General features: G+C 35.9%; 2 protein-coding genes across 2 annotated transcripts; one reads left to right on the plus strand and one right to left on the minus strand.

Annotated features, from left to right (window-relative positions):
• Positions 1–7,660: 7,660 nt before the first annotated feature.
• On the minus strand, positions 7,661–8,402 carry LOC114755985 (uncharacterized). Its single transcript, XM_028944894.1, has 4 exons — positions 8,212–8,402; positions 8,061–8,136; positions 7,881–7,976; positions 7,661–7,774 (listed from the first exon to the last, which is right to left on the minus strand). The coding sequence occupies exons 1-4, from the start codon at positions 8,229–8,231 to the stop codon at positions 7,661–7,663; spliced, it is 306 nt and encodes a 101-aa protein (XP_028800727.1). The 5' UTR covers positions 8,232–8,402.
• A 17,859-nt stretch (positions 8,403–26,261) lies between these two features.
• On the plus strand, positions 26,262–27,297 carry LOC114755987 (L10-interacting MYB domain-containing protein-like). The gene is made up of 2 exons (XM_028944895.1): positions 26,262–26,576; positions 26,659–27,297. Exons 1-2 carry the CDS (start codon positions 26,262–26,264, stop codon positions 27,295–27,297), a joined length of 954 nt encoding a protein of 317 aa, XP_028800728.1.
• Positions 27,298–27,818: the final 521 nt, after the last annotated feature.

A 27,818-nucleotide genomic window follows, 5' to 3' on the forward strand; every position in this document is an offset into this window, starting at 1 on the left:
ACTTTTATTTTGAATATTGTAGCTATGGGTGCATATACAAAGTGTGGAGCTTGGACTATCGTGTTTGATCAAGAAGCAATGTTTAGGAATTTTTATTAATAGAATTTTATTTAAGGATTCAAAAAAATTATAAGAGATTGTTGACTGCCATGTAATTGATTTTTTTTCAAATTGTCTGATGTTTATATATAATATACTGGATTTTAAATTCTATAAATATATTTTTTTATATGATATTATTCTCTTGTTATTATTCAATGATTATATTATATATTATAATCATAAAAAAACATATAATTGAAAATAATTATATAAAATTAAATAAAACCGTTTTATTTAATGCTTTTCTAACCTTATTTGATGGTTATCAACAAAAGATAGTCAAACACTTTGAGAATATTTGATGGTTTAAAATTGTTAAATATTTGTTTTGAGAATATTTGACGTCCTCTTGTTTGACAGTTCTAAACTGTTAAATATAAACAAAAATAAATGTCAAATATTCTTAATTTTGTAGTAGTTAACATGCAAGATTGATCCTTTTTTGTGTTATAGATCCTTTGAATCAATCGGCCTATCTTCGGTTCAAGCCTCGTATGTTGGTTGAGGAAATTTCGGACTTTCATTTTATAGTCCTCAAATAATTTCTTTAGAAACCTAATAAATAACCCTTACATATATGAAACAGTGGGATTAAAATGCATAAGATTGGACAATAATAATAAATACAAAACATCCATCGGTCATAGGTCTCTCATGTCTAACAAAGATCTAATAGAAAAGGCAAGAAAAATATCAAACATTACACGAAGTGATCTGACTCTAGAATCCTACGTTCAATAAGGACCGGGCCGGGCAATTATATGGCATGAATAGTAATTGTGACAGCATGGCCTTAGATTTGAAGGAAGCATGGTTGGTAGTAATGCTATTAAAATAGGAAGTACTTTTATGAAATTGGATTGAAACGTGCGCACGAAAAAGCAGAGGGTGATCAATAAACAACATGTTTGCATCTTTCTCTCTCCTTCGCAATATAGATAAAGTTGGGAAAAAATTTAATTTGGGATAGATTTAATGAGTTTACTACCTTTTTTTGATATTGATATATTAGTTAAATTGATTTATATTATGGACCGGAGAGAATAATTGAAAAGCAGGTTCTTAGGTGCTAGTTTTAGTCCCTTTATCCATTTTTATAAGAAACAATCTCTTTTATAATGGTGTCCTTAAATATAAGAGACAAATCTTCTTTGTCCAAAAATTTAAACTAGTCTTTTCATGTTTATCCCCATTAAATATATGTCACTTATTATCTTTCTGTAATAAATTTTCACTCATTACCTTTCATTTACACTCTTTACAAGCAAGGGTATAATTAGAAAAATATGTATATGCATCTTACATATTTAAAACTTTTAACTAAATTTTAAAAAAAATTTCAAATATCCAATGTTCCTAAGTCAAAACTTCTAAAACAAATTTGCATCTTCACCCTAAATACTCTAATAATGTTGACTTCTTAGCTCTTTATATTATTTGCATTATTTTTGCATGCAAGGCACTTTTTTTTTAACAATATAATTGTACCAATAGTGAAGTTTTTAATTAATTTTACAACTATTCAGGTTAGTTAATTCTTCCACGAGGTAATTTTCTGTTTCTGGTGTTAGTGTTTATCTCGATAGCATCTTTCCTAGTAGATCCCATTAATTATTTGTGGTTAAGTTTATTTCAAATAAGGAAGAAAATTGCCCGTCATGATCAAGTAACAATGAATGTGCTTTTTCCATTTGTAAGTCAGGTTGCAGCGAAGAAATTAAATTTAAAAAAATAATTTTGGGCCTTAGGCCTCTTTTTGTACCCAAATAAATTTTAAAAAAAACAAAGAGAGGGAGTTGGCGGCATGAGTGAAGCTTCCTGGAAGCTTCGTAACTTTTAAATGTGCAATTGCCAAGATACCCCTCGTTTTCTGAAGCTTGGGACTAGTTGGGGGGGACAAAGTAGTCAAACAGCATAAAGCGCCCATCTTACCGATCAAAATAGTCGATGTACCCAACACTTGAAGTTGCAGTGGAAAACGAGGTGGACGAGGAAGCTGCCTGCTTCTCCATCATTTGTTAATCTCTTCAGGTCTGCATTTTTTTGGGGCATTTTCTTGTTTCTTACTTACCAGTTCTGTAAGCTCATTTCATACTCTGTTCAGCTATCAACGTATGAGGGTAATATAAGTTCTTCAATTTCACTGAGCAAGCTTTGACTGATAATGTTCCCTCTAATGTTGTGTTATTTTGCCTTACTCTCTAATCTGTTTTCAGTAAGTTGTTTCTTACAGATGTGCCAAGTAGTGCTTCATTTTGAGACCTGTTTTTGTCTCCAATCCAGATTTTATAAGAAGTCATTTATTGCATAGTACAAATCAATCCTTTTTAGTACCATATTTGTAACCATACTTAAAATGCTGAGTACGTAGTTAATATATATTTATTTAGAAAGACTTTAGGATTTAGATAATGAGAATTGAAGAAGTTTCTTCTTGCCAATTGTTGCAGAGTATTAGTTTGTTTATGTTGAGTTATTCTTTATATATATATGTGCACACGCGCACACATATATGTATGTATTACTAGAATCCATTTTACATTAAAGCAATTATTAATCTGATGATGTAGTAATAGAAATTCTAACTACTTTGTTGCACTATGTAGGACTATTCCGTGAGAAGAAGGCTTTAAAAAACTCATTATCATGTTAGGCATCGTTGTTGGATTGCACTTCCCGAATACATTACCTTTTCATGAACATTCAACAATTTTATGGACATTTATCGTATGCGTATGCTTTTATGTCTTTATATCATATGTTATTTTAGGCTTATGTGCTTGCATATCACTAATATCATTGCCACTTCGACATGATTGTAAGTTATATCTCTTCATCGCCCATGGGACATTATTGTTCATGTACTTGGGCCACAAATTTAAAGCATGGGATATATGGAAAAGTGCGGCATCATATTTGAAGACTAGGTGGCATGCAATTACTGAAGGCAATAATGATCTTGCAAACACCATACATGTCTAGACTCTTATTCCCTCTCTATCCCACGATTAGTTTGCAAATAATAAGTTTTCTCATATCTTTTAATTTCTCTAGCTTTTCATTGCAATGTCATCTGATAGCTAGTATACCTCTGGTCTTTGATATAAAACCCGATTGACTAATTTGAAAAGATTAAGATAATTAATAAATTACTTAATTACAACATATGTTATATAATATTTATAAAATATTCATGTGTATCATTAAATTATATATCAGTTTATAAGTTAAGCAAATTAGTTTGGAGAATGACGATAAATATAAATACTTTAAAGTTATTTTTTTAGTTTCTTTAATCTCCTCAAATTAGTTAAGTGGATCTTATATTAAGAATTGAAAATAGTACATGTGAACAATGCAAGGAGGTACTCTATTATAACATTCCAAAACATGAATGTTTATACGTTTGGAAAAAGGCCCCATATGGAGGAGTGATCATAGAATGCGAGATCAATACTAGTAACTTAAAAGAAGGAAAATCTTTTACATTTGAAATATTTGTTTGAACAGAGATATGTGTTGATACAGAGTTTGGATACCTTTATTTTACCTATCATGTATTTGTCCTTCAGTTTTTATGTTTATTCTTTTTCTGTCATCTTTGTTTTTTCTAATATGACGCTCACGCATGCACATTTCCCATATTCAAATATTCTACTATCAGAATTCGAAAACAGAGAGATGGCATGTGGAAGCCAAGAGGGGAGAAGGATTTATCATAACACCAAAAACCAATTTCCTCGCAGATGATCATATACTATCTCTAATCCTAAATATAAGAGCTAGTTGGGGAATTAAATTTTACCTTAAATATAATATCTCAATCTATTTAGTTTTTCAAATTCATAAATTTTCTCTAAAATACCTTTTTTTTTTGGTGAAATACGGGGCAATCAGCCCAATTTATTACTTAATCTTTACAACTCGTGGGTATGAAGTTCCCACCTGATCACTGTACGAAAAACTCCTCACACACCTAGGTGGAGTTTCAAAGAAACAAATATCATCTTCAATCAGTAAACTTAAATTCGCTAAGGCATCTACACAAAAATTGCCTTCTCTATGTATATGTTGTACATACCTATTGAAAACAATTCAGTTCTTTACAAATCAATTTTAACAAGCTTGATTGCATCTCTGCACCTTCCAATATTGGTAGTAGTAGTTGTACTATGGCTACCGAGTCGCACTCTACAACCAGTTTCTGAACTTTCTTTTCCTTCGCTAGAGTTAAACCTGTTGCTACACCCCATAATTCTGCTTTAATTGCAGAGTATACCCCCAACCTTCTAGCAAATCCTCCAATCCATCCTCCTTCACTATTCCTTAGCAATCCTCCACAACCTGCAACTTTCTCCCGTCCCTTTGAAGCACCATCAACATTGAGCTTTATCCACCCCCCACTAGGCTCTTCCATCTGATATATATATTTCCTGCTTTTGGTCAGTCCCATTAAAATAACTCTGTTGTGCCCTTAGCACTTCATCAGCATACTTCTCAATTACTCTTTTCTTCCCCTCTGGTATAACAAAATTTTCTTCAAAGATACATTGGTTTCTCCAGTTCCAAAGCTACCAGACAGTGATAGCAAAAGTCAAAGCTCATTTACTATTCAGATTTCTTAAATTCCATTCTATCCAAGCTTTCCCATTTAGTTGATAGAAGTTTAAATCCACTGTGTCTCCTCTCAACTCTTCCCACAGACTCTTTGCAACCTCACAATCTCTTAGCACATGCATGAGATCTTCTCTTCTCCCCACACACTTATAACACGCATCACTTCCTCCCATCATCTTTCCCCTCCTTTCTGCTGTCATTAATCTGTCATGAGCAGCCAACCACAAGAACACCTGCACTCTTCTTGGGCCCTTCCATTTCCAGATTCTCTTCCAAACCTTTTCCTCACACCCTTGTTCATTTCGCAGTAACCCATACATTTATGCCACACTATAATCAGCATTCAAATCTGATCCCCATTTAATTCTATCCGTGCCAAACTGCTTATTAGGCGGGGGAATAGCTTTAATTAGTCTCCTTCCCTCTTCTGAAACCCAGTTATTAATTCTCTCCATGTCCCATTCTCCTCTCTCATTAACCATCTCACTAACAGTCACGCTCAAATCCTCTTCCGTCAACTGAACATTGCCTTTTCCACTCAAGGATGTATTCACATCAAGCCATTTATCCTTCCAAAAATTAACCAACTCCCCATTACCAATAGACCATGACACATTATTTATTATTTGGGGCCATAATTTGACTATCTGTTTTCAAATCTTAGAGTATCCAACATAATAATTTCATTTTTCATATTAACCTTCCTTCCATATTTTCCATAAAGTACCTGAGAGCATAGCTTATCAGGTTGAGCAATTAGGTTCCATCCAATCCTACCAATTAAAGCCTCATTCATAGCTTTTAAATCCTTCAAACCATATCCGCCCCTTTGCTTCGAAGTACACATCGTTTCCCAACTTATTGCATGAACCTTTCGTTTCCCCTCCTCTTCATTCCATATAAAACTTTTTTGAATTCTCTCCATTTGCCGAACCACATTCATAGGTAAATGAGTATGCTGCATAGAGAACACAACCATTTGATTCGTGACAGATTGAACAAGAGTTAACCTCCCCACCAAAGATAGCGTTTGCTTCTTCCAGCTGTTCAGTTTGCTTTGCATCTTATCAATTATATATTGAAATTTGCCTCTATTGCTCCTTCCTTTTGTAATGTATGCTCCTAAATATCTTCCCAGGTCCTCCACTTTTTTGAAACCTGAAAGGTTGCAAATATCTGCTTGCATTCTCCTTTCTGTATTTTTTGAAAAGAAAACACTAGTCTTTTGCACATTCAACTTCTGTCCCGACATTTCTCCAAAATCCTCTAACACCTTCAAAATGGTTGCCATACCATCCATGCTAGCCTCAGAAAAGAGTAACAAGTCATCTGCAAAAAGTAAATGCGATATAGCTATACCCTTTCTACCCACCTTCATAGGTCTCCAAGTTTTCTCACAGACACAGTGAGCAATCATATGTGAAAGTTTCTCCATTCCTAACACAAAAAGGTAAGGAGATAAAGGATCTCCTTGCCTTAACCCCCTTGATGGTTCAAATTCTTCTTCCTTCCCTCCATTCCACATTACGGCCATTTCTATGGTGGTAACACACCCCATAATAACTCTTTTAACATGTTCATCTATCCCAATTTCTTCCAACACCCTCTCTAAGAAATTCCATGACATTCTATCATACGCTTTTTCCAATTATATTTTCACAGCCATATAACTCGTTTTTCCTTGCATCTTATTCATAGAGAGTACCATTTCCTTTGCTATGACAATGTTATCATGTATACTTCTCCTTGGTACAAAACTTGTTTGAAAAGGAGACACCCATTTATCCATAAGGTTCTTTAATCTATTTACTAGCAACTTAGATAAACCTTTATACAAAACATTACAAAGAGCAATGGGTCTAAACAGACTTACCAATTCAAGCCGCTCAAGCTTTGGGATGAGAACCAGCAGCGTTTTATTTACCTCTCTAATCCGATCAGGGTTCCTCCACAGCATCTTAATCCAGTTTACCATTGAAGTCCCCACCGTTTCCCAATTTTGTTGATAAAATAAGACTGGGAATCCATCTTCCCCTGGTGCTTTGTAGCTTACCATTTGGAAGAAAGCTCTCTTTATCTCTTCGCCTTTCACTGTAGTACTCAATCTTTCTACTTCCTACCTACTCACATCCCCCCACTTCTGCTCTGTAACAACCCAACTTCTTTTATTATGTTCTTCTTGGAATAAATCTTTAGAAAAGCTACTAAACAGATTCACAATTTCTTCCTCCTTATCTACCCATTCCCCTGCATTATTCTTAACATTTTGACTTTATTCCTTCTCCTTGGATGATTGTCTTGTTATCATAATACCTTGTATTTCTATCTCCTTATTCTATCTATGTGCTTCGTGATTTTTGAAACCATCACTACTACACTGAAGCCTTTTTACTTCTGTTTTGGAGGACTTTTTACGTCTGTTTTGAAGGGGACATGAAAAGAAGGGACATAAAAAGTACCCCCTTTTTACTTCTGTTTGGAACGGACGAGAATTCACGTCTGGTTGAAAAAAACAGACGTGAATTCACGTCTGTTAATTTTAAAACAGACGTAAATTACGTCTGTTTAGAGAAAAACAGACGTGAATTCACGTCTGTTTATTTTAAAAACAGACGTGAATTCACGTCTTTTTTTTTAATAACAGACGTGAATTCACGTCTGTTTAGAGAAAAACAGACGTGAATTCACGTCTGTTTTTCTCTAAACAGACGTGAATTTACTCTGTTTTTTTTAAAAAAAGATTCAGTTCGTATATACTGCTTCTCCTACAGCCACAATAGCCATAATAGCCACTTTCCAGCAAGTTGAAATAGTATGAACCAGTCAATATTTTCAGCCAAGACATATCAACATCATAACTTCATCTATATAGACACATTAATTAACTAACTAGTCAAAAAAGAAGAACAAATTACAAAAGTCAATATTGATCCTATTGTCTCTAAACATAAACTTGCTCAATCCCTGGACCACAATTCTTGAAGCAGTTGTGTGCCAAAAGGTCTCGGATGAAGTTAATGTCATCAATAGTATATGAACAATCATTATCAAAAATCTGTAAATTGACAAATGAACAAATTTAAACATAGGAAGAAAATAAAATAAGTAACAATTCAATTTAAAAATTCAACTATTACAAAACTAAAATTATATTTACTTACCTCATCAAATTTTGTAATACATCCGCTCTCAATAATCTCAAACATATAACGGATAATGTAATATCCGCACTCTGTTGGCCCTTGTTGCTTAGCACACTGCAAATCACAAGGAAATGATAATCCAAATTCATATATAAAATAACTGCCATCAATGAAAGAACTTCAATTTAAAGTACTCACACTAGGATATATCCAAGTTGTTGAGCCATTTTTCCCGGAACGCTTCCCACCGGTTATATAATAAGTCTTTAAAGCCCTATAAGCAAATGAAAGCACAAGTTAAATAATTTATATTGAAAACAAAATTATTGATCTACATTAAGGTACTTACGTGTTGAAAACGCCCCTCATCTCACCGCTTGGACGACGACCCAAGGGATCAAACCAGTAGATGACATTGTCAATGGGACAAGAAACACACAAACTCCAATGACAACTGCATCATAGAGTAAGACTTATACATTACTGGATATCACAATAATTCTTAACAATTTAAGTATGTATAAATAAATATAATTAAGCTACTTGCCCTTCAATAATTGGTGCCAAATAACAAGGTAATTTAGTGTCTCCAATTGTATTGCCCACATATCTGATTCTCCTATCTAGTGGGTTGTACTTCTTCTGGACACTTGCAGGGCATAAATATCCATACAAATTTTCTTCTCCATTGATGACATGCATTTGTTATGGAAGAAGCTATCATTGAATTGAAATAAGATAATTATTAGTATGTGAAAGTAAGAGATTAGAAATTTAAGTTAGAAATGAAAAAGTAAACTTACATGATTGCTAATTGAACCCATGCTATGTCCAACTCCTTCAAGGATAACAAATCCCTGATGTCTTTGTTGTCAAGTCCAAAGAAATATGATTTTTCTTCACCCACAATCCCTACAGGCATCTTTATGTCGACCTTGTTAATTGTTTTATATTCCTCATATAATTGTGCCAAGCAGGGATATCTATTAACATCTTTCTGGTCCTAATGAAACATCAAATAAACATAATAAGTATTATAAGTATTATGTTAAAAAAATGCATACAGTATAGAATAACATTTTCTTACCATCACAGGTATTATCTCCTCATCAACAAGGTGTCTAGGCCAAAGAATGAAAGTTCCAATTGCCTGACCTAACTTCACAACTTCAGCAGTCGGGAATGGCACATCCGCATCTGTCTCTCCCTCTCGAACAGTCGTAACTGTAACCCTCGCTTGGTCCTCTTGAATATGTTGGTGATGGATAGTGCTCCCTTGATTGTAGAGGAGAGCGTCAGCAACAACACGCATCCTTGGGACCTCTAAACGAAGACAACAAGGTTGTCCAAAGTCCGGCGTGGGACTACTAGGATCATGCTCTCCCAATGCCCCCGGTGGATTACAACTGTTTTTAGTGCTAGGAAAGACGGGGGAATCCTAAATGAGAGAAATGCAAGTATTAAATTAAATTAAAAAAACGTTGGTAAAACTCAACATTAATTTAAGTGAAATTGATTACAAACCTGGGATGTGCATTGTTGTTGAACTGTCCCAATTTGCATGCTAGAGACCATAGATTTCATCTCATCACGAAGCTCAGCCATAAGCTCTTTTCGAAGTGACTGGCGTAACTGGGCCTCAATCTTGACCTCTAGCTCAGATTGGAGCTCATCACGAACTTGGTCTCGAAGTTTAGCTATCATCTCATCAGTGGGTTGACTTCGTAGAGAAGCTCGTGAAGTTTGTCCAAAATATTGGGTAAGACCAACTGTCCTCCCTTCTCCTCTAACGCGTCCGGGGTGATCAGGCTTCCCAATCGCTGTCGCTAAAATGTCCATCCTTCCACTCGGACTAAATGAACCTTCACTGCTTTGCTCTTCAAGTACCTCCTATAACATTTTAAGTATGATAAAAAATTAATGACAGTATAATAGAAAATTAATGATAAAATATAAGGAATATTACCATAAGTTAAAGTTATTTGATGTATACAACTTACAATTTTTTTAGCAATCTCAGCAACTGCTGGATTAATATATTGACCCTTCTTCATCCTTGCTTCCTTCCATTTTCTATGACGTGGAGGAGGAGGTGGGGTCTGAACAACGATACTAGGATCAGATTTTGCAGCTTCCTGCATCGCCTTAAAGTCATCCTGCATGATCCTCTCCTCAAGCATCTTGTAACCTCCACGGGATAAATAGTGCGGATATAAATTTTTAGCTTGCCTTTCTTTATTCATCGCACTTAATTCCTGTGGAAAAGAAAACAAAGTAAATTGAGTAAGTGAAGTAAATTAAATCAAACTTTGCTTTATAAGGCAATGTACCTGAAATTTAGGATCATGCCGTGATGCCACAAACCTCCTCCAATCATCTGGATCAAGGAAGGAGTATTTTTCGCACGGATCATCATCTTTCCTAGGCCCTCGCACATACTGGCTCGTGAGTGTGTGCTTAAAATCTTTCCAGCGCTGACGAACTTGCTGCAACAAATGCTTTTTCATTTGCTCAGTACGAGGGATGTCATACGTTTGCTGCAAAGAAAAATATATATGTTTGAGTTTAAGATCTTAGTTATAACTATATTTACAATAAAACAAATGAAATAAAATTAGAAAGTGACATACCAAAATATATTCCCAAATCCTATCCTTCGTCTCCTTAGAAATTGACTTCCAATTAGGCCATAGAATATTGACTTTGCTTCGGGCAACGGAGCCTATATAGCTAATGAATCTGTCCTTCTCTTCACCAATTGGATTCATATTGGCATCAAAATCCACATGCTTCTTCTGAATACGACCATGACGTACTGCTAACTTTGGTAGCCTTGTACTACCTCTAACCTTCCTTCCTTCCGGCTGATTGACATCATCGATGTCATAATCCTCCTCCATATTGGCATCAAAATCCTCCTCCATGTGCCTGTTGAAAAACCAAAATTAGATAAATAAGTAAATTATAGTGAAATGTATTAATATATAAATAATATCAAGTACATTGCAATGAAATAAATGAAAGAAAATAACACAAGGTACGTTGCAAAATTACATTACTTAATCTGACTTTATGCATTGTCCCATATCCCTTCACAATGATCATCTCTTGCAGCATATTCATCATTATCTACCAATTCTACTTCACTTGGTCTAGGCGGATTTGAAGCAAAAGGTGGTGTCTCATCAAGATTCATGGTAGGATCACTGTCCTTCTGCTTTTTACTTTGAAGGACAATAGACAATTTTTTATTTGCTGGATCAGTAACATAAAATACTTGTTTTGCCTGGCTTGCTAAAATGAAAGGCTCATCTGCATAACCAACCCTGCCAAGATCAACTAATGTAAATCCAAATTGTTGATCTATTTCAATACTGTTGTTGTTGACCCATTTACATTTGAAGACAGGAATCTTGAAATTGGTGTAGTTTACCTCCCATATCTCTTCAATAACTCCATAATAAGCCATAGATGCCAATTTGGGGTTTTTATCTTTCGAACTCGAAAAATGCATCGCTTCAGCAACCACCATTACCCCACTATTCTGCACAGTACTTTTGTCATCTTGAGCTTTTGTGTAGAAGGAATATCCATTTATGTCGTATCCACTCCAAGTGATAACTTCAAAACAAGGACCCCAAGCTAACCATTTTATTGTATCAGATACATTGGCCTCTCTCAAAACTTTTTCACTGAACCATGTTATAAATGTTTTGTTATGCTCATTTGCTATCTGCATATCACTTTTCTTTGGATACTTCTCTTTTAAACTTTTTTTGTGATCATCTAAATACGACTGCACTTCTTCCATATTATTCAATATGTATAAGTGCGCTTGTAACACTTCTTCACGACCCATACTCTTTACCTTCAACCCCCTGATTCCTTTACTTGTACCGTTTTCATGCCGAGATGGTGTCTTAGCTATAGATAGATATGTTTTGCAAAATTCCATAGCCTCTTCCGCTACATACCTTTCAACAATTGATGCTTCAGGTCGATAAGGATTTTTAGAATAATTTTTAAGACTTTCATGTACCTCTCAAATGGATACATCCATCTTAGAAAAATAGGACCGCAAAGCCTTATCTCCCTCACTAAATGAATGATCAAATGCACCATGATGTCAAAAAATGCTGGGGGAAAGTGCATTTCTAGTTGAGACAAGATAACATAACCCTCATTTTCCAATTCATCCAATTTCTCTATGTCAATGACTTTGCTACAAATAGCATTGAAGAAGATACATAATCTAGTTATAGTGCTCCTCACATCATCTCTCATTGTGCCTCGAATAGCTACGGGTAATAGTTGTTGCATCAGTACATGATAATCATGAGACTTCATTCCCACTAACTTCAAATCATGCATTGAGACAAGCCTTTTCACATTAGAAGAATACCCCTGGGGCACCTTGATGTCATGCAAACACCGACACAAGCTTGTTTTTTCGACTTTAGACAATGTGTGGGCCGCAGGTTCCATATAAGCCCGCTTACCACCCTCTCTCAATTGTGGATGTAAGCGCTCTCGAATGCCCATTTCAGCCAGATCAAGTCTTGCATTAATTCCGTCTTTAGTTTTTCCGGTATGTGCAAAAGAGTACCGATAAGACTATCACACACATTTTTTCCACATGCATCACATCGATACTGTGTCTTACATCAAGACTGCGCCAATATGGAAGATCAAAGAAAATAGACCTCTTCTTCCATATGTTTTTCTCACTTGCAGCTTTTTGAGTCTTACCGAAAATGACATTGATTCTTTCAACTCGCTGGTAAACTTCCTCTCCAGTTAATGCCTTCGGAGCCATGCCATGCTCTGGTGAGCCATTAAAAACCTTTTTCAATCTCCGGTATGGGTGGAACCGATCAAGAAACCTCCTGTGACCGAGGTAAACTGTCTTCCTTCCGTGCTTAAGTTGGTGGAAGTATGTGTCTGCTTCACATATAGGACATGCTTTATGCCCCTTCACACTGTATCCTGATAGATTTCCATATGCAGGAAAGTCATTTATCGTTGTAAAGATCATGGCACGCAACTTAAAGGACTCCTGCTTGTATGCATCAAACACATCCACGCCTTCTTCCCACAACATCTTCAAATCTTCAATTAAAGGTGCCAAGTAGATATCGATATTGTTTCCTGGTTGTTTCGGTCCTGAAATCATCATAGAAAGCATCATGTACTTGCGCTTCATACATAACCAGGGAGGTAGGTTGTAAATCACCAACAGTACTGGCCATGCACTATGTGTGCTATTAAGAGTACCGTAAGGGTTGATTCCATCTGTACAAAGCCCAAGGCGAAGATTTCTTGGTTCAAGACCAAATTCTGGAAACATTTCATCTATTTTCTGCCATTGAGGAGAATCAGCAGGGTGCCGAAGATATCTTCCATCTGATATTCTCTCATCAAAATGCCATCTTAACTTCTTCGCTTCTGTTGCATTAGCAAATAAGCGCTTAAATCGTGGTATTATCGGAAGATACCATAACACCTTCAAAGGTTGCCCTTTACTTGTCTCGTCACCATCATAGTTACCAGCACAGTCCATGTTCTTTTTCACCTTGAATCGTGAAGTTTTACATTTTGGGCACTCACGTAGACCAGCATACTCTTTTCTATATAATACACAGTCATTAGGACAAGCGTGTATCTTTTCATAGCCCATACCCATCCGAGACAAGATTTTCTTTGCTTCATACACACGATTTGGAAGAACGTTATCAATTGGAAGCATATCACTAATCAATTGAAGCAACTCTGTGAAACTTTTGTCAGTCCACCCATTATTTGCTTTTAAACTGAACAATTTCAATACAGCTGTCAATCGTGTATACTTAGAACACCCAGGGTACAAAGGCATCTCTGCATCACTCTTCAAGTTATCATTTGCATGTGATTGCACAAAGAACTCTACCCCTACATCACGAATCATATCGCTCATTCTATCATTTACATCATCCATATCTTCCTCTTCTTCGAGTATTGAACTTGTTCCTACTTCACCATGCCATATCCATTTTGTATATCGAAGATTTATACCATCACAAAGCAGGTGATCTCTAATATCATCAACACTTAGTCGCCTCTCATTTAAACACTTGACACAGGGACAAAAATACATTCCGTTATTGCTACGAGCATTCTGTTTAGCAAATTCAATAAATCGTTCTACTCCGTTCTCATATTCATCACTTGTTCTTAAAGCATTCATCCAACTATGATCCATTCTGTTACTACCTAAGGAATTATAAACAATTTAATTCCATTCAGCACAGTCCCAATAAACATTAACCAAATTCAAAACTAATGATATCAATTGAATCCGATTCATTCCAATTACAACATAAATCATGCCAATTCCAAGCAAATGATTTCAAACTTCAAATCTATTACCCAATCAATGTAAACAAATTTTAACTTATCTAAATGCAATTTTTTCATTAATCATTTAATGTATACCCAATCCTTAATCTAAATTCAACACATATAGCAAACTATCTAATGCAATCCCTCTTAGGCATTTTAACAAACACCTTGTATGCATTATTTTTCTAACAAGATTAACAAGGCTTGAAATCATTAAAATTTCTACCAATCAATATATACAAATTTAAAACTATCTAAACACAATTCTTCAGCAAAAATTTAAACAGCAACCTCAGAAACCAATTCAAACTCCTCAACCTACTCAAACCCACCGTACAACACACTAAAATGCAACGGTTGAATGAACTTACCTTCACCGTTCTGGCGTGCCTTCGAATCAACGGCCTACAGAGAGGACGACGACGGTGAGCTGCTGTGCGTGTGAGCTTCACGGCTTCAACGGCGAGCTGCTACAACGGCTACTGCAGAATGAACGACGTAATGGAGGGAGTCCGGCTACGGCGCGGCCTTGAAGAGCTGAAACCAGGGGAAGAGCTCACGGCTAGTTCACGGACAAGAGGAAAATGAGAGGGAGAGACCGATCGAAACTGAAAGTTGGGTGCGAGATAGCTGCGAGTTGGAGTTCTTCGATCGAGCGCGGTACATATGCAAATCTGATAGACAACTACTGAAGCGGCGAGCTGCAGGAGTTGGGCGCGGGTTTAAAAATGACTTCACGTCTGTTTACTTAGAAACAGACGTGAATTCACGTCTGTTTTGGGTCAACGGACGTGAGTTCACGTCTGTTTGGGGTCAACGGACGTGAGTTCACGTCTGTTTTTGGTCAACGGACGTGAGTTCACGTCTGTTTTGGGTCAACGGACGTGAGTTCACGTCTGTTTTTGGTCAACGGACGTGAGTTCACGTCTGTTTTGTTTAAAACAGACATGAAGTCTCTTCTGTTTTGCAAAACAGACATAAATGAGGGAGGTAAATGACACATTTTGTTGTAGTGCATAATAATTCTTCTTATTTTACCATCTTCAACAATTCCTCCTCAAGCTCTCTTTCCAAATTGCTTAGGAAAGGGTTTGACTTTCTGGCAAGACTGCATTGGATGCCCCATAATCTTTTCAACAGTCCCCTCTTTCTCAACTCAATCCTGCCAAAGACTTCCTTAGTCCACTCCCTGATTATCTTGCAATCTTCTCAGCTTATCATGTGCTTCATTATTTCCCCTCCATTTATCCTCTAAAAATTCATTAAACCCATTGTGGGATTGCCAAGCAGCAATAAACCTGAACAATCTATTCCTTCTTCCCCCATCCTCCTCATGTAATTCCACATATAAAGGGTGGTGGTCAGAACCCACACGTGGAATTACTTTAATTACAGCATCATCAAAATTCTCTTGCCATTGAGTATTGCACAGGCATTGATCCAACCACTTATAGACCCTTTCCAAACCATCCCATTTAGGTCCCTTCCATGTATATAGAGGCCTTTTTGCTTCAAGATCAATGAATTGACATTGTTGAATCCAATCACTAAACCTTCCACACCTTGTTGTGTTAATTCTTCCTCCTTCTTTTTGCTCAAGAGGTGTTTTAATTTCATTAAAGTCCCCAGCTACCAACCATGGCTCCACCACTTGCACCCTTAACCGGCTAATTCCATTCCATAATTCTTGTCTTTTTTGTTCATTTGGACTGGCATAAACTGCCATGAAAAGCATTGCATCTTCATCCGCTTTTATTCTACAGTGGATGAACTGATCACTTGTTTCCAAAACATCAACTTTCAAACCATCATCTTCCCACACAATCCAAATTCCTCCTGAGAAGCCCTCAGCCTCGCTTTTGACAGATTGTTTAAATCCCCATCCCTAAATCACTTTGTTGGCCATTCTTCCACTAATACGTGGTTCCAGTATCACTACTACATCTAACTTGTATTCACATTTTAAGCTTTTTATAACTGCTGCAAATCCCTTACTTGCTGCCCCCTACTATTCCATACAAGAATTTTCATAATAAAACTGTTGTAGTGGTTGGAAACTTTCTGCGACACCAAAAACTCATAGCTCTGCCCCAAGCGAGGATGTTTCATACCCTCCTTCTACACTCATTGCCACACCATCAATCGGGTCCTCCTTTCCTACTATCTCTCTAATGTCTCCGGGGTCAATACCTTCCTTCCCCCTTCGGTATTCACTGCCTTCCCCTGGTTCCATATTTTCCTTTTCTATCATATCCACTTCTTTTCCTACATATACTTCTAAGTTTATCTCTAGGATAATCTCAATTTCTCTTTGACTTTCAGACATTTCTTGCTCACTACTCTTCCTGCTCTCCTCTTGTTTTTTCATCAAGATACTTTTCAACTTATTCTCCTTCTCCTTCCTTTCCCCCTGTTTTTTGTTTGTGGCTGTCTCCTTCCTTGTTTTATCTATAACCTAGATTGACTATGTCATTTTTCTTTGTCAACTTCATTCTGGTGGCAAGCTCATTTTATCTATTTGTAGTCTCATTCAACACTGCCCTACCATCGTCTTCCACACCTTCCGTTGGCAGCTCCACATTGTCCTCTTCAGCAAGAACACTAAATCTCGACCCGTTCAGTTTGTTCCACATTACCACCTATCCCTTCCTCTGCCTCCTACCTTGCTACACAGTTTTCCAAAGGTCTCTCGATCTCTCTTCCATCCCCTTTCTATGCTCCAATTCCCCCACATTCATACTTTCCTCATTACTCTTTTTGTGAAATTCCTCACATTGTTCCCTTAGATGTCCAAACAGACCACGCTTTTTACAGAGCATTCCCAAACTCTCATAGACTACATCCAAAGCATGCCCTTCAACTTCAAATTCAGGCACCAATGGCTTTGTCAAGTCCAACCCAATACACATTCGCGTGAATTTCCCTCTTGACCTCTGCACAGTATGGATATCTAAACGAATAGCCTTTCCTATAGCATTACCCAGATTGAGTAAGAATTTTTTATTAAATAATGGCGCTGGTAAATCTGGGAATCTTACCCAGGAAATGATAGACTCAATCCGCGTGTTCTTCGAATTAAAGTTTGGATTCCATCTCGCTACATTTAGATAGGCATCAGATATCACCCATGGTCCACCCGTCAACGCCTCCATATAATCCTCCATAGACTGGAAACTAACCAAATAAAAATCGTTTTCAAGATCAAAGATCTCGACAATACCTTTTCTTTCCCAGATTTGCTTCAACTTCTTCTCCATGAAATTATATGTCAGTTGCCTTTCCATCAGCTTCACAATCAGAGTTTTCTTGAAAGGTTTTATCAACCTCTCTTTTTCTTTCTCATCCAATCTAAACTTTGGGCACAAAGGGTTTGATAAATCCACTTCAATTCCTTCGCTTGGATTTAACACATTATCAAAATCGGTGCTCGAGCCGTAGCCTTCATATCCTTCCTCGTTGTTCTCCTTCGACCATTCCCACCAACAGGTCTTTGCATTCACATTTTGCATCAAGGACTCTCGATAAGACTTTAGGGAGACTTGCCCCTTATCCACCTCCATCCAGCTTTCCACTCTCGGCTTCATCAACACTCCACCAGTAAATTCTTCTCCTGCCTTCCTCACCTTTTTCTTCCTTCGATCCGCTTCCTCCCTTTCCTCCTCCATCAGTGAACCCTTCCTTCCCCCTCTCTCGCAAGGTGCGATCAAAGGGGGCACTCGTATTCTCCGTCGCAGTGGGCAGTGGAGCACTCTCTCAGATAAAAAATTTACGCCAGATAATATGTTGTTTTAATTTTAAAAAAAATATCCTTTTTTATTGTAAGGAGTTTTTATTAAAAGATAGTTCCAATGTACATGATTACATAGAGTAATTTAGTTCAATACATATTTATTACAAATAACCAACTCAATAAATTTTTTAAATTTCGTAAGATTAATCATCTAGCTTTTATATTAAGTATCGAATGTAGCAACATAGACTAGAAAGAGATAACAAGCATATCCCACAATAAATATAAATAAATAATACAAGAATTTAAAGGCGTCTGGTAAATCAGTATCTAGAGTTGCTATGTTTGAAGCTGAGGTTTATTTTCTGAAGTAATAAAACTTCATAATTCTAAGAATTAAAAAAACAAAACTGAATATTCATGACTTGCAAATGATGTTTTTTAAGTTCATCTTCGCGAATTAATGGGCATTATCACGTTGCATAAGATCCAAATATTTTTTTTAACCAAAACCTTTTTTTTTATCAGAATTGAACCAAGAGTATCATTGCCATATGGACTAAGAAAGTTACTACTTCATCCGAGACTAAATATAGAGTTAGATAAATAATTTACAAAAATTAAAAAAATAGTTCAATTAATTATCATAATAAATATGTGTTGGTTTTTTTAAAACATTCTTTTAATAATTTGCATTGATACTTCCTTGATGAAGAACCGCTTTAACATGTTAATCAACAGATAGAGTTTATGAAAAAAATTTGTAGATTTAATGGACCAAATGGATTAATATTTTATACTTAGAATTAAAATGAAGGGAAAATTAGAGGGAAGGACCTACAGAAAATAATATTTATTGAAAATGATATTAAAAATTATAATTATTTAAAAGAATAAATAATTAGGACAAGTGGGTTGATGTGGATTTATGATTATGCAAACGAGGTTGATTTGGAAAGAATTTTACGAAAAGAGGGGCTGATTTTTTGCGTCATGTGTCCCAGTTAAAGAGGGGCTAAGGCCCTTTTGCTCCTTTTGTTAGGTCTTGATGTCTGAGTCAAAAGAAAGTTCGAGCCCAAAATTTAGTGGAAGTGGGAATAAAAACCTTATGTTATTTTTGTCCAAAAGTAGAAATTGGTAAGCTTCTTCAGTAGGGGAATGTCATGGGTATATAATATGTTGTATTTGGTCAGCCCAGGTTAAGTTTGTTGGGCCCATTCCCCATGTACTTCATAAATGGCAGTCAACATTTAGACAATGATATACTACTTTTGATTTTTAATATAAAAACTGGTTGATTAATAATTAAAAAATTAGTTAAATTAGTTATTTATAATAAAGAGGTGTTATCTTTTTTAAAATATCTTTACTAATCATTTATATTAGTTAGAACTATCATATGATGATGACACATTTAACATATACAACTGTTATAGATATTACCTTAGAAAAAAATAAATAAATACAAGAGGTAAAATGAATTAGTGTTTGATATTTAGGGCCAAATTAAATAGCAATCTAACTCTTATACTCCTCCGATCCTTAATATAAGACCCATTTGACTAATTTGATTAGATTAAAGAAGTTAGGTAAGTCAGTTAATTATAAGAAAAGTGACACATTTTTCCTAAAACACCATAATCATCTTTCTTAATACCTTTTCTTCCTCTTCTACTTGACTATGGTTAAAGGGGTATTCATAAGGGTAATTTAGAGAAAATTGATAAATATGAGAAATGAGTCTTATATTTAGAACAAAAACCAACTCAAGAATTGGATTCTATATTAAAGACCGGAGGAGTATTAAGGAGTAGAAGTAGTAATTAAGATTTAAAACCAAAGTTCATCTTTTGAATCAAAACAAATATTTTAATGTGACATTTTACTCTGGTCATCCCCGTCCACGCCCAATTGAAAATGCCAAAGTTAGTTGATTGATTAATTATTACTCCTCTGGTCCTTAATATAGGACCCAATTGTTGAGTTGGTTTTGGTCCTAAATATAAGACCCATTTCTCATAATTATCAATTTTCTCTAAATTACCTCTATAGATACTCCCTCAACCATAATCAAGTAGGAGAGGAAAAGTGGGTATTAAAAAAGATGATTATGGTATTTTAGGACAAACATGTCACATTTCTTATAATTAACTAACTTACCTAACTTCCTTAATCTAATCAAATTAGTTAAATGGGTCTTATATTAAGGACCAGAGGAGTATTTCAATGTTAAGTTAGTTGATTAAAAGAACGGAATGTTTTCTAATCAGGGACATTATTAGATATCAAAATAGAAAGAAGCTAGTCATTGAAGGAAAATCTTAAAAAGAGGGCCTTAAATAGCACTACTTAAAGGAAAAAAACACCGAATATTATTTTTGTAAAAAATAAGGTAAGTTATCAAAATTGTTAATCATTATCCATGACTTTGATTTAAATGGTGTTTACCTTTTTCAGGCCCAAAAAAAAACTGTTTTTGCTCTTTTGCATTAAAGAAAAGGTACAAAGGACGAATGCACGTGGACGTAAAACAAATCTGGGTCAAGAGTATCAAACAAATATAAACAAAAACAAAGGAGGGTCTGTATCCAAAAAAAAAACAAAGGAGGGTCAATGCATTATTCTTCTCTTTTCGAGTAAAAGACATCATTTTCAAAAGCGATGGAAGTGTGGACCCCCCCTTTTTTGGTTGCAATTTTTGACCTTACCATTTTTCTTGTTATGAAAGAATGCTCTTTCTGGGGAAAAATATAAACTCACCGCTTTCTTTGGATTATCTAGTCAAGAATATTATTACTTTCAGTTATTAATATAAGAACTAAATAACTAACTTGTTAATATTAATAAAATTAATTTAATTAGTCATTTATAATAAAAAGTTGTTGTCTTCTACCTTATTAATTATATGTATTTGAATTACTCTTAATAATAACTCTTTAACATGGACAATTATTATAAAGATTATTTGAAAATAAAATAACTAGAGATCTTATATATAGGATAAAACTAAATTTTTAATTAATTTTTATATTAATGATCAAAGTTAGTATAATAGTTGATTAAGATGTATCTAGTATTCTAAACTATTTTTCGAGACACACACATATATATATCCATCATTTTAATGATTTGGTGATGTAATTTTGTCCCTGACATATTAAAAGCTGTGCCATTCTATTTGTCACCTATATATTGGCCAAAAAAGAAAAAGAAATTCCTCCTTTCCTGTCATCGATTATTAATTATTCATATTATTGGTCTTCCTTTTCTGCACAACACTCATTCTTCGACATTTCACACCAACTCCAGAGTGCCCTCTTGCCACTGCATGCTTTATACAGATTTTTCAAACTTGGATCTTGAAAAATGAGAGCTCTTGTTTAGCTAATGAAAATGTTAACTTATTATTAGCTTTTTACATTTTTCTTCAGCTCTCATTTGATCTATTCTCTCCACCCGCTACTCTGTTACGGTTTTATTCTATGTTTGGTATGAGGAAATTGGAGGAAAAGAGAAAGGAGGAAAATTTCAATAAGCTCGATTTAAAAAATTAGAAAAGTAGAGCCATAAAGTTTTGTTAAAAAGAAGATGTAAGATAACATAATTAGAAAAATTAATTAAAAGCTTTCAACTCCACTTATTCAATTTTTTAAATCAAACTCATTACAAAATTTTTTCCCCTCTAATTCCTTCATACCAAACAAATCCTTAATTTCTAGACTTCAATTCTCTTTTCCTTTTTTTTTTATTATGATTTTTAACTCCATTGACGATCAAAACAGTACCACTGGAGGGTGGGGGTTGTCTATTCGGAGAAGAAATTGTAGGTTAATTATTTCTTCGGCATTGAAGTTGTGTTCTTCCATGTTAACATGCTGACTTTGATACGACTTGGATGGGTTTTTTCTTGGCAATTTCACATTATCAAGTGATTGATAAACATTGCGAGAGAGAACAAAAATGTAAACCCACGTCCAGTTATAGCTAAGCTCTGCTTATAAATTTCTGCTAATCGCAGATCTGTCCTCTTGATTTACTTTCTAACCTTAGTTAATGTATATTAGTTTAAACTTCCTTTGACTCCTTTTAAGACATCTGTTTGTATAATATTTATGTTTAATAGCATTTTGTCCTTTTATTTTTTTTATAAAAAAAAAACTAGGCTGGCCTATAGGTTCTTTGTAAAGCAGTACAATTAGGGAAAAGGAGGAGTTGGATAATAAAATACTCTTTTTGTCCTTAATATAAAAACTAATTGTTAAGTTAATTTTGGTTCTAAATATAAGATTTATTTTTTATATTATCAATTTTTTCTAAATTATCTCTATAAATACTTTCTCAACCATAATCAAGTAGAAGATGGAGGGAGGATATTAAGAAAAATGATTATGGTGTTTTAGGAAAAAAATGTAATATTTCTTGTAATTAACTAACTTACATAACTTCTTTAATCTAATCAAATTGGTTAAATAGGTTTTATATTAAGGATTAGAGGAGTATCATACTAAGATAATGGATGACTCTTAATTGGCAAGCAAATTAAATGAATTATTCTGATCCTCTTTTCCTCATATCTCTCCGCCACCGTTGTATGCCAAATTAAGAAAAGTTTCATTTACTTGAATTTAAGTTTCATTTGCATTTAATTTCAATGCCATCACCCCTTTATATATTTCTCTGTTAATTCTACCGCTTCTTGTATACATTTTCCAATAACCCTAGCTTGTTTGCTTCACTTTTGTTCTCTTACTATCTTCCTTTTCAGCAAGAGCTTAACAAAGAATTCAGCAGACTGCAACAACTTAATTATCATTATGCCATCTTCAATTAAGAATTTCATCAGTTTAATTACCATTTCTTTCTTTTAATTCTTGCCTCCTTTTCCTTTCTCTGTCTTTAAATGAATCTTCTTATATATGTATATATGTTACTACTGATAATGATGTAGATAAAAACTTCCACGAGGTGACTGCTATAATCAATGAAAAAAAAAACCAGGTTAGATTGACCGGTTCAACCAAAAAACCGATGAATCAGTCTTTGGTCCAGTCTGGTTAAAGGAGAAAACTAGCTTATGATCAAATTGAAAAAAAATCGGTTTAACTGATAAAAACCGGGCAACCTGCAGGTTGAATGGGTTGTTCGGTTTAATAATTTTAGTCTTCCTGTTGTTCATGAAGGTGATCGTTGCTCTTGAGGCCATCTGCGTCTCTGCCATTAGAAGAGCAAGAGGTGATGATCGAAAATCCAAAGAATCCTACAAAAGAGAGGGGCAGTAATTGAGAAAGGAAAAAATAACTGGAGGAGACGAAGAGTAGAGAATGAAGAAGATACCTCGGGCTATTGAGGAGGTGGTGGAAGGGTTGAAATAAGAAAGATAGAGGTGGCGGGGGAGTGGAAAGAGGAAGAAGAGCAAAATGAGGAGCCATTGGGGACAAGGATGGAGAGGTGAGTGAAGTGAGAAAGTAATCTAAGGAAGTGAACGAACAATAGGCAACTATCTTATTATTAAATGAAGGAATGCACGGCCTGTAATTTCAGAGCAAGCACGATAGTCCAAGTCTTCCGAGTCTTTCTTTTGAGTTGGTTACTTTTTGACGGTGGTACTTGATGGAGTGATTGAGGGGCAAGCTGTAAGCATATGAAGATAAAAAAAGGATGACCGCAGAACAATGATTCAGAGGTAGCCCACACCAAAACGCAAAAGAGAGTTCCCAAAAAAAGAATGGTGAAAAAATTTTTAGATGGAGTTTGGAATTGAGCCACTTAAAATTTTTTTTATTAAGGACATTTTACTAAAATTAAATATTCAAACTATTTTTTATGGCTTTTTTGTATTTTGTTGACTGATTATTATTTATAAATATTATTTTATTTTGTTATTATTAATTAAATTATATTATTTTAATATGACAGGTCCGACTCCGGTCAGACTATTAACCCTTAATCTACTAAATTGACAGGTTCATTGTTCGGTCCGATTTTTTGTCCCTTGATTATAATGTACAACGATTCAAGAGAAAAAAATAGTGGGGTACACGTATATTACTAGTGGGATTTAAACAATTAGTGTAAGGTAATATGATATGTGATGTCATTGTATGGATTTGAAGTTCCACTTGTAGTCCAAATCAATAATACCCATTTTTCGTCTGTCCTATTCGCAAGCTAACTTCAGAAATTATAATGATTATTTCTTACTCAATTTTCATAGAAAATTTTTCGATAAACTTTGGATCACAAAATGCCTTCACTAGCCACTGATCACCAACTTTAATTTAGGAAACATATGCTTAAGCGTACTCACCGTAAAATATGGAACCAAGGGTTTTGGGTAACAAGAAAGCGAAAGCAAAAGATTAAAATATGCATGCTACGTATTGTTTTATTTTTGGCCTTTGATTATCCTGTGCAACATACGTTGTAATTAACATCAACTCATGAAACAGCACGACAAACCAAGACTAGGTAGCCTACATTTGGCGTCTCGAACATGATCATCAATATCAATATCAATAAACATATAGAAGCTCATCCACCAAGCCATTTCAATAAACGGCTTATCATCAGCTCCAGACACATTTTAGTGTTCATAAGCCGCATTAAATGAAAAATATTTTTCTTGGGCTTCGTCCAAGCTGTCTAAAATTGCATTGGGCCTCGTTGTTAGCTCATTGTTGCACTAATTGACTACCGCAAAACTTTTTTTCCTCTCAAAAAAAACTGTACGGCTCTGGCCCCTCCCCTTTTTACCTCTCCAAAGCCTAGCCTCTCTCGGAAGTAAAAGCCCAGCCTCACCTGTCTTTGGGCCCGTTTGGCATCACGTTTGGGGGCCCAAACGTGCGTTTCCATCGGGCTTCTGATGTGGCTGCGTTTTTGAGGTGTTTGGATTCACAGTGGCCCAATCTGACTTCTGGAGGCTCAGATGGACTTATGGGAGAAGTTGATTTGTGGAGCTTTTTTTTGGAGGCCGGTGCGTTTGAGAAACCGTTGGTAGCATGTTAAATATTTTTACCTACCTGCCCTCTGCATGTTTATTAGCTAAAAGAAAATACCCACACACGCACTCGGCACTCTGATTTTCAAACCTGATCTGAAGCTGAAAAAGGGAGCTCGTCGTCTTCTGCCATATCCCCGCCGTGCACTCGCCGTCTACCGCCGTGTCTCCGCCGTCTCATCAGTTCCGGTTCTTGTGTGGGAGTGGGTCGTTCGGTCGTTCGGTCAGTTCTTCCAGTTCGTTCGGTCGTTCTTCCTCTTCCTCTGCCCGGTTGAAGCCAGCGTCGCCGTCCATTGTCGCCGCCGTCTCCTGCCGTGTCATCTCCGGTTCTTGTGTGGGAGTGGGTGGCTTGTGGCCGTTCGTTCAGATCCTCCATAGATCGTTCGGTTGTCGCTCTTCTCCCTCTGTTCGGTTGCATTCCAGGGTCGCCGTCCGTTGTCACCGCCGTCTCCCGCCGTGTCTCCGCCGTGTTCCACCGTCTCCTCTGTTCTGGTTCTTTTGGACTGTGGTCGTTCGTTCAGCTCCTCCAAACACTGCTGGGTTGTTCGTTTGATCATTTCTTCCTCTATTCGGTTGCAGGGCAGTCCGTCCGTTTGATCCGCCGCCGACCGTGTTGCTCCTAATCCACAAGTCTCGTTCGTTCAGCTGGTAAGAGATACATGTTTTTGGTCCTAGATTTGCTGGTGTTCGATTCATGTTGTTGGCTGCCATTGGTAGATAAGTCGGACCCATAGCCTTATTAATTTTAGAAGTGTTGATCTGATGTTCTTGCTCTTGATCTGATGCTCTTTCAATTAATGTGGCCTGGCTGTCGAATGGTAGTAGTGTAGTAGGAAAAACTGATGGTAGTATGACCTGGTAGTATCGTAGGAGGCAGAACCGCTGGTCTTTGATTCTTCTGATGATGATTTGTAGTTCTGAGTACCCCTTTCCTGTTAATTATTTGTGACAAGCTCCGAAAAGTTGGCGTTTTTTTAGTTTGAAAATGTGAAGATCAGTGTTTCAATTAATGTGGCGCTTATTTTTAGTCCGAAAATGTGAAGGTTATAATTCATAAATATTATATATATTAGATATTTCCTCTCATATTTATTTACAAGAGAAACATAAAAAGAATTTTGAAACATAAATATCTGATATTTTTTAGGTGTCTGCCTCTCGGGAAGTTGTTTGTAAAGTGCCTCTAATTTAAGATTGTTGAATTTGTATAATATTTCTGCATTGTTGGAAGAAAAGTGCTCTGGTTCACTGTAACTCCCTTTTGCATTCTTGATTGACATTTTTCAATAGAATTATGAACAAAGATAAAGGTAAGGCAACATGGGATACAAGCACCACAGAGGTGTTACTTAAAGAATGCATGGAGCAAATCTACCGGAAAAATCGTCAAGGAACATCATTTTCAAAGACTGGGTGGAACAACATTCATTCTGCATTCAATGCAAAAACAGGAAAATCATATGAGAGGAAGCAATTGAAAAATAGGCTTGATAGCTTGAGGAAGGATTGGAGGACATGGGTTGATTTGAACAAAGAAACTGGTGTAGGTTGGGACCCTATAAACAATACAGTGGTGGCAACAAATGAGTGGTGGGAGAAGAAAAAACTGGTATATAATTGTTGATCTTGAGTTATGAACTGTGTTATTACTTGTTATAGGCTTTTTATTTTTGTTGATTGTATTCTTGCAGGAGAATCCCCAGTATGAAAAGTTTAGGTACCAGGGGTTAAAGTTTGCTCATGAATTAAACACGATATTCAAGGGTGTGATAGCATCTGGAGAGGATATGTTGGCACCGTCTTTAACCCAACCTCAGACACAAGAGGATGATGAAGAGAATGTGTATAGAGTTGATACAGATCTCCTTGAAGGATCGGGGGATAGCGAAGAAGATCTTGGAGGTGCTAGTATAGGAGTTACGGATGAGATGGCAGGCGTAAACTTAACAGCAAATACTGCACCTAGTGGTTCAGGAAGCCATGGGAAGAGGAAGAGAGGTGAAGGGTCTAGCAGGCAAACAAAGCAAAAACTTCCAGCCTCAAGACAAATAGCGGATTCAGTTAGTGAAATAGCTACTGCATCTAAGGATAGAGCTGCAACTCTTAAGAAAATAAAAGAGGTATCAATTTCTGAGGTTACGGCCGAAGTGCTCTGCCTTGAGGAAATTACAAGTGACTCTGATTTCCGGAACCGGTGCTTAAGACTTCTGTTGCACAAGAGTGTTCGGGAAATGGTTGTTTCACTAAAAGGACAGCCAGAATACTTGGTTGCATGGCTACAGGATATGGCATACAATCCACCATCATGGCTGAAACCCCCGCCTGCTTGAACTATATTTTAGGACGCATGTTATGATTTTATTTTGTCTAACTCGGACCAGAGTTGTTATTATATGTTTTTCAGTTAATGTTTGTGGAACTATGAAATTATGTAACTTGTTAACTGACTATGAATGTTTTAAATGTTTTTAAGTTACATGTGTTATTTATAATGGTAATTGCAGCTTATGAATGTTTTTGGACTAATTTTTATGTCTTTGCATGTTTAACAGAAAGAAATATTTATTTGCACATACCTAAAAATATTTATTTGTCGTTTAAAAAAATTCTTACAGTTGAATTTAACCACACTCACAGGTGACATTATCTATGGCAAATTGGAACAATCAATTTACGTTTGACTGGATGGAGGAAGATGAACAGTCTGAAGAGGAGTCAGAGGAAGATGAACAGTCTCAATTGATTTCCCTTTTAGATGAAGAGATAACACAATATGAAGAGGTAGCTGTATTGGTGAGTCAATATGTGATGCCTTATGTGTGCAAAGAGCCACGAAGAACTAGTCAGCAAA

The sequence above is a fragment of the Neltuma alba genome, unplaced genomic scaffold (genome assembly GCF_004799145.2).
Source record: "Neltuma alba isolate B1F8T4 unplaced genomic scaffold, ASM479914v2 tig00010367_pilon, whole genome shotgun sequence".
Lineage (NCBI taxonomy): Eukaryota > Viridiplantae > Streptophyta > Magnoliopsida > Fabales > Fabaceae > Neltuma > Neltuma alba.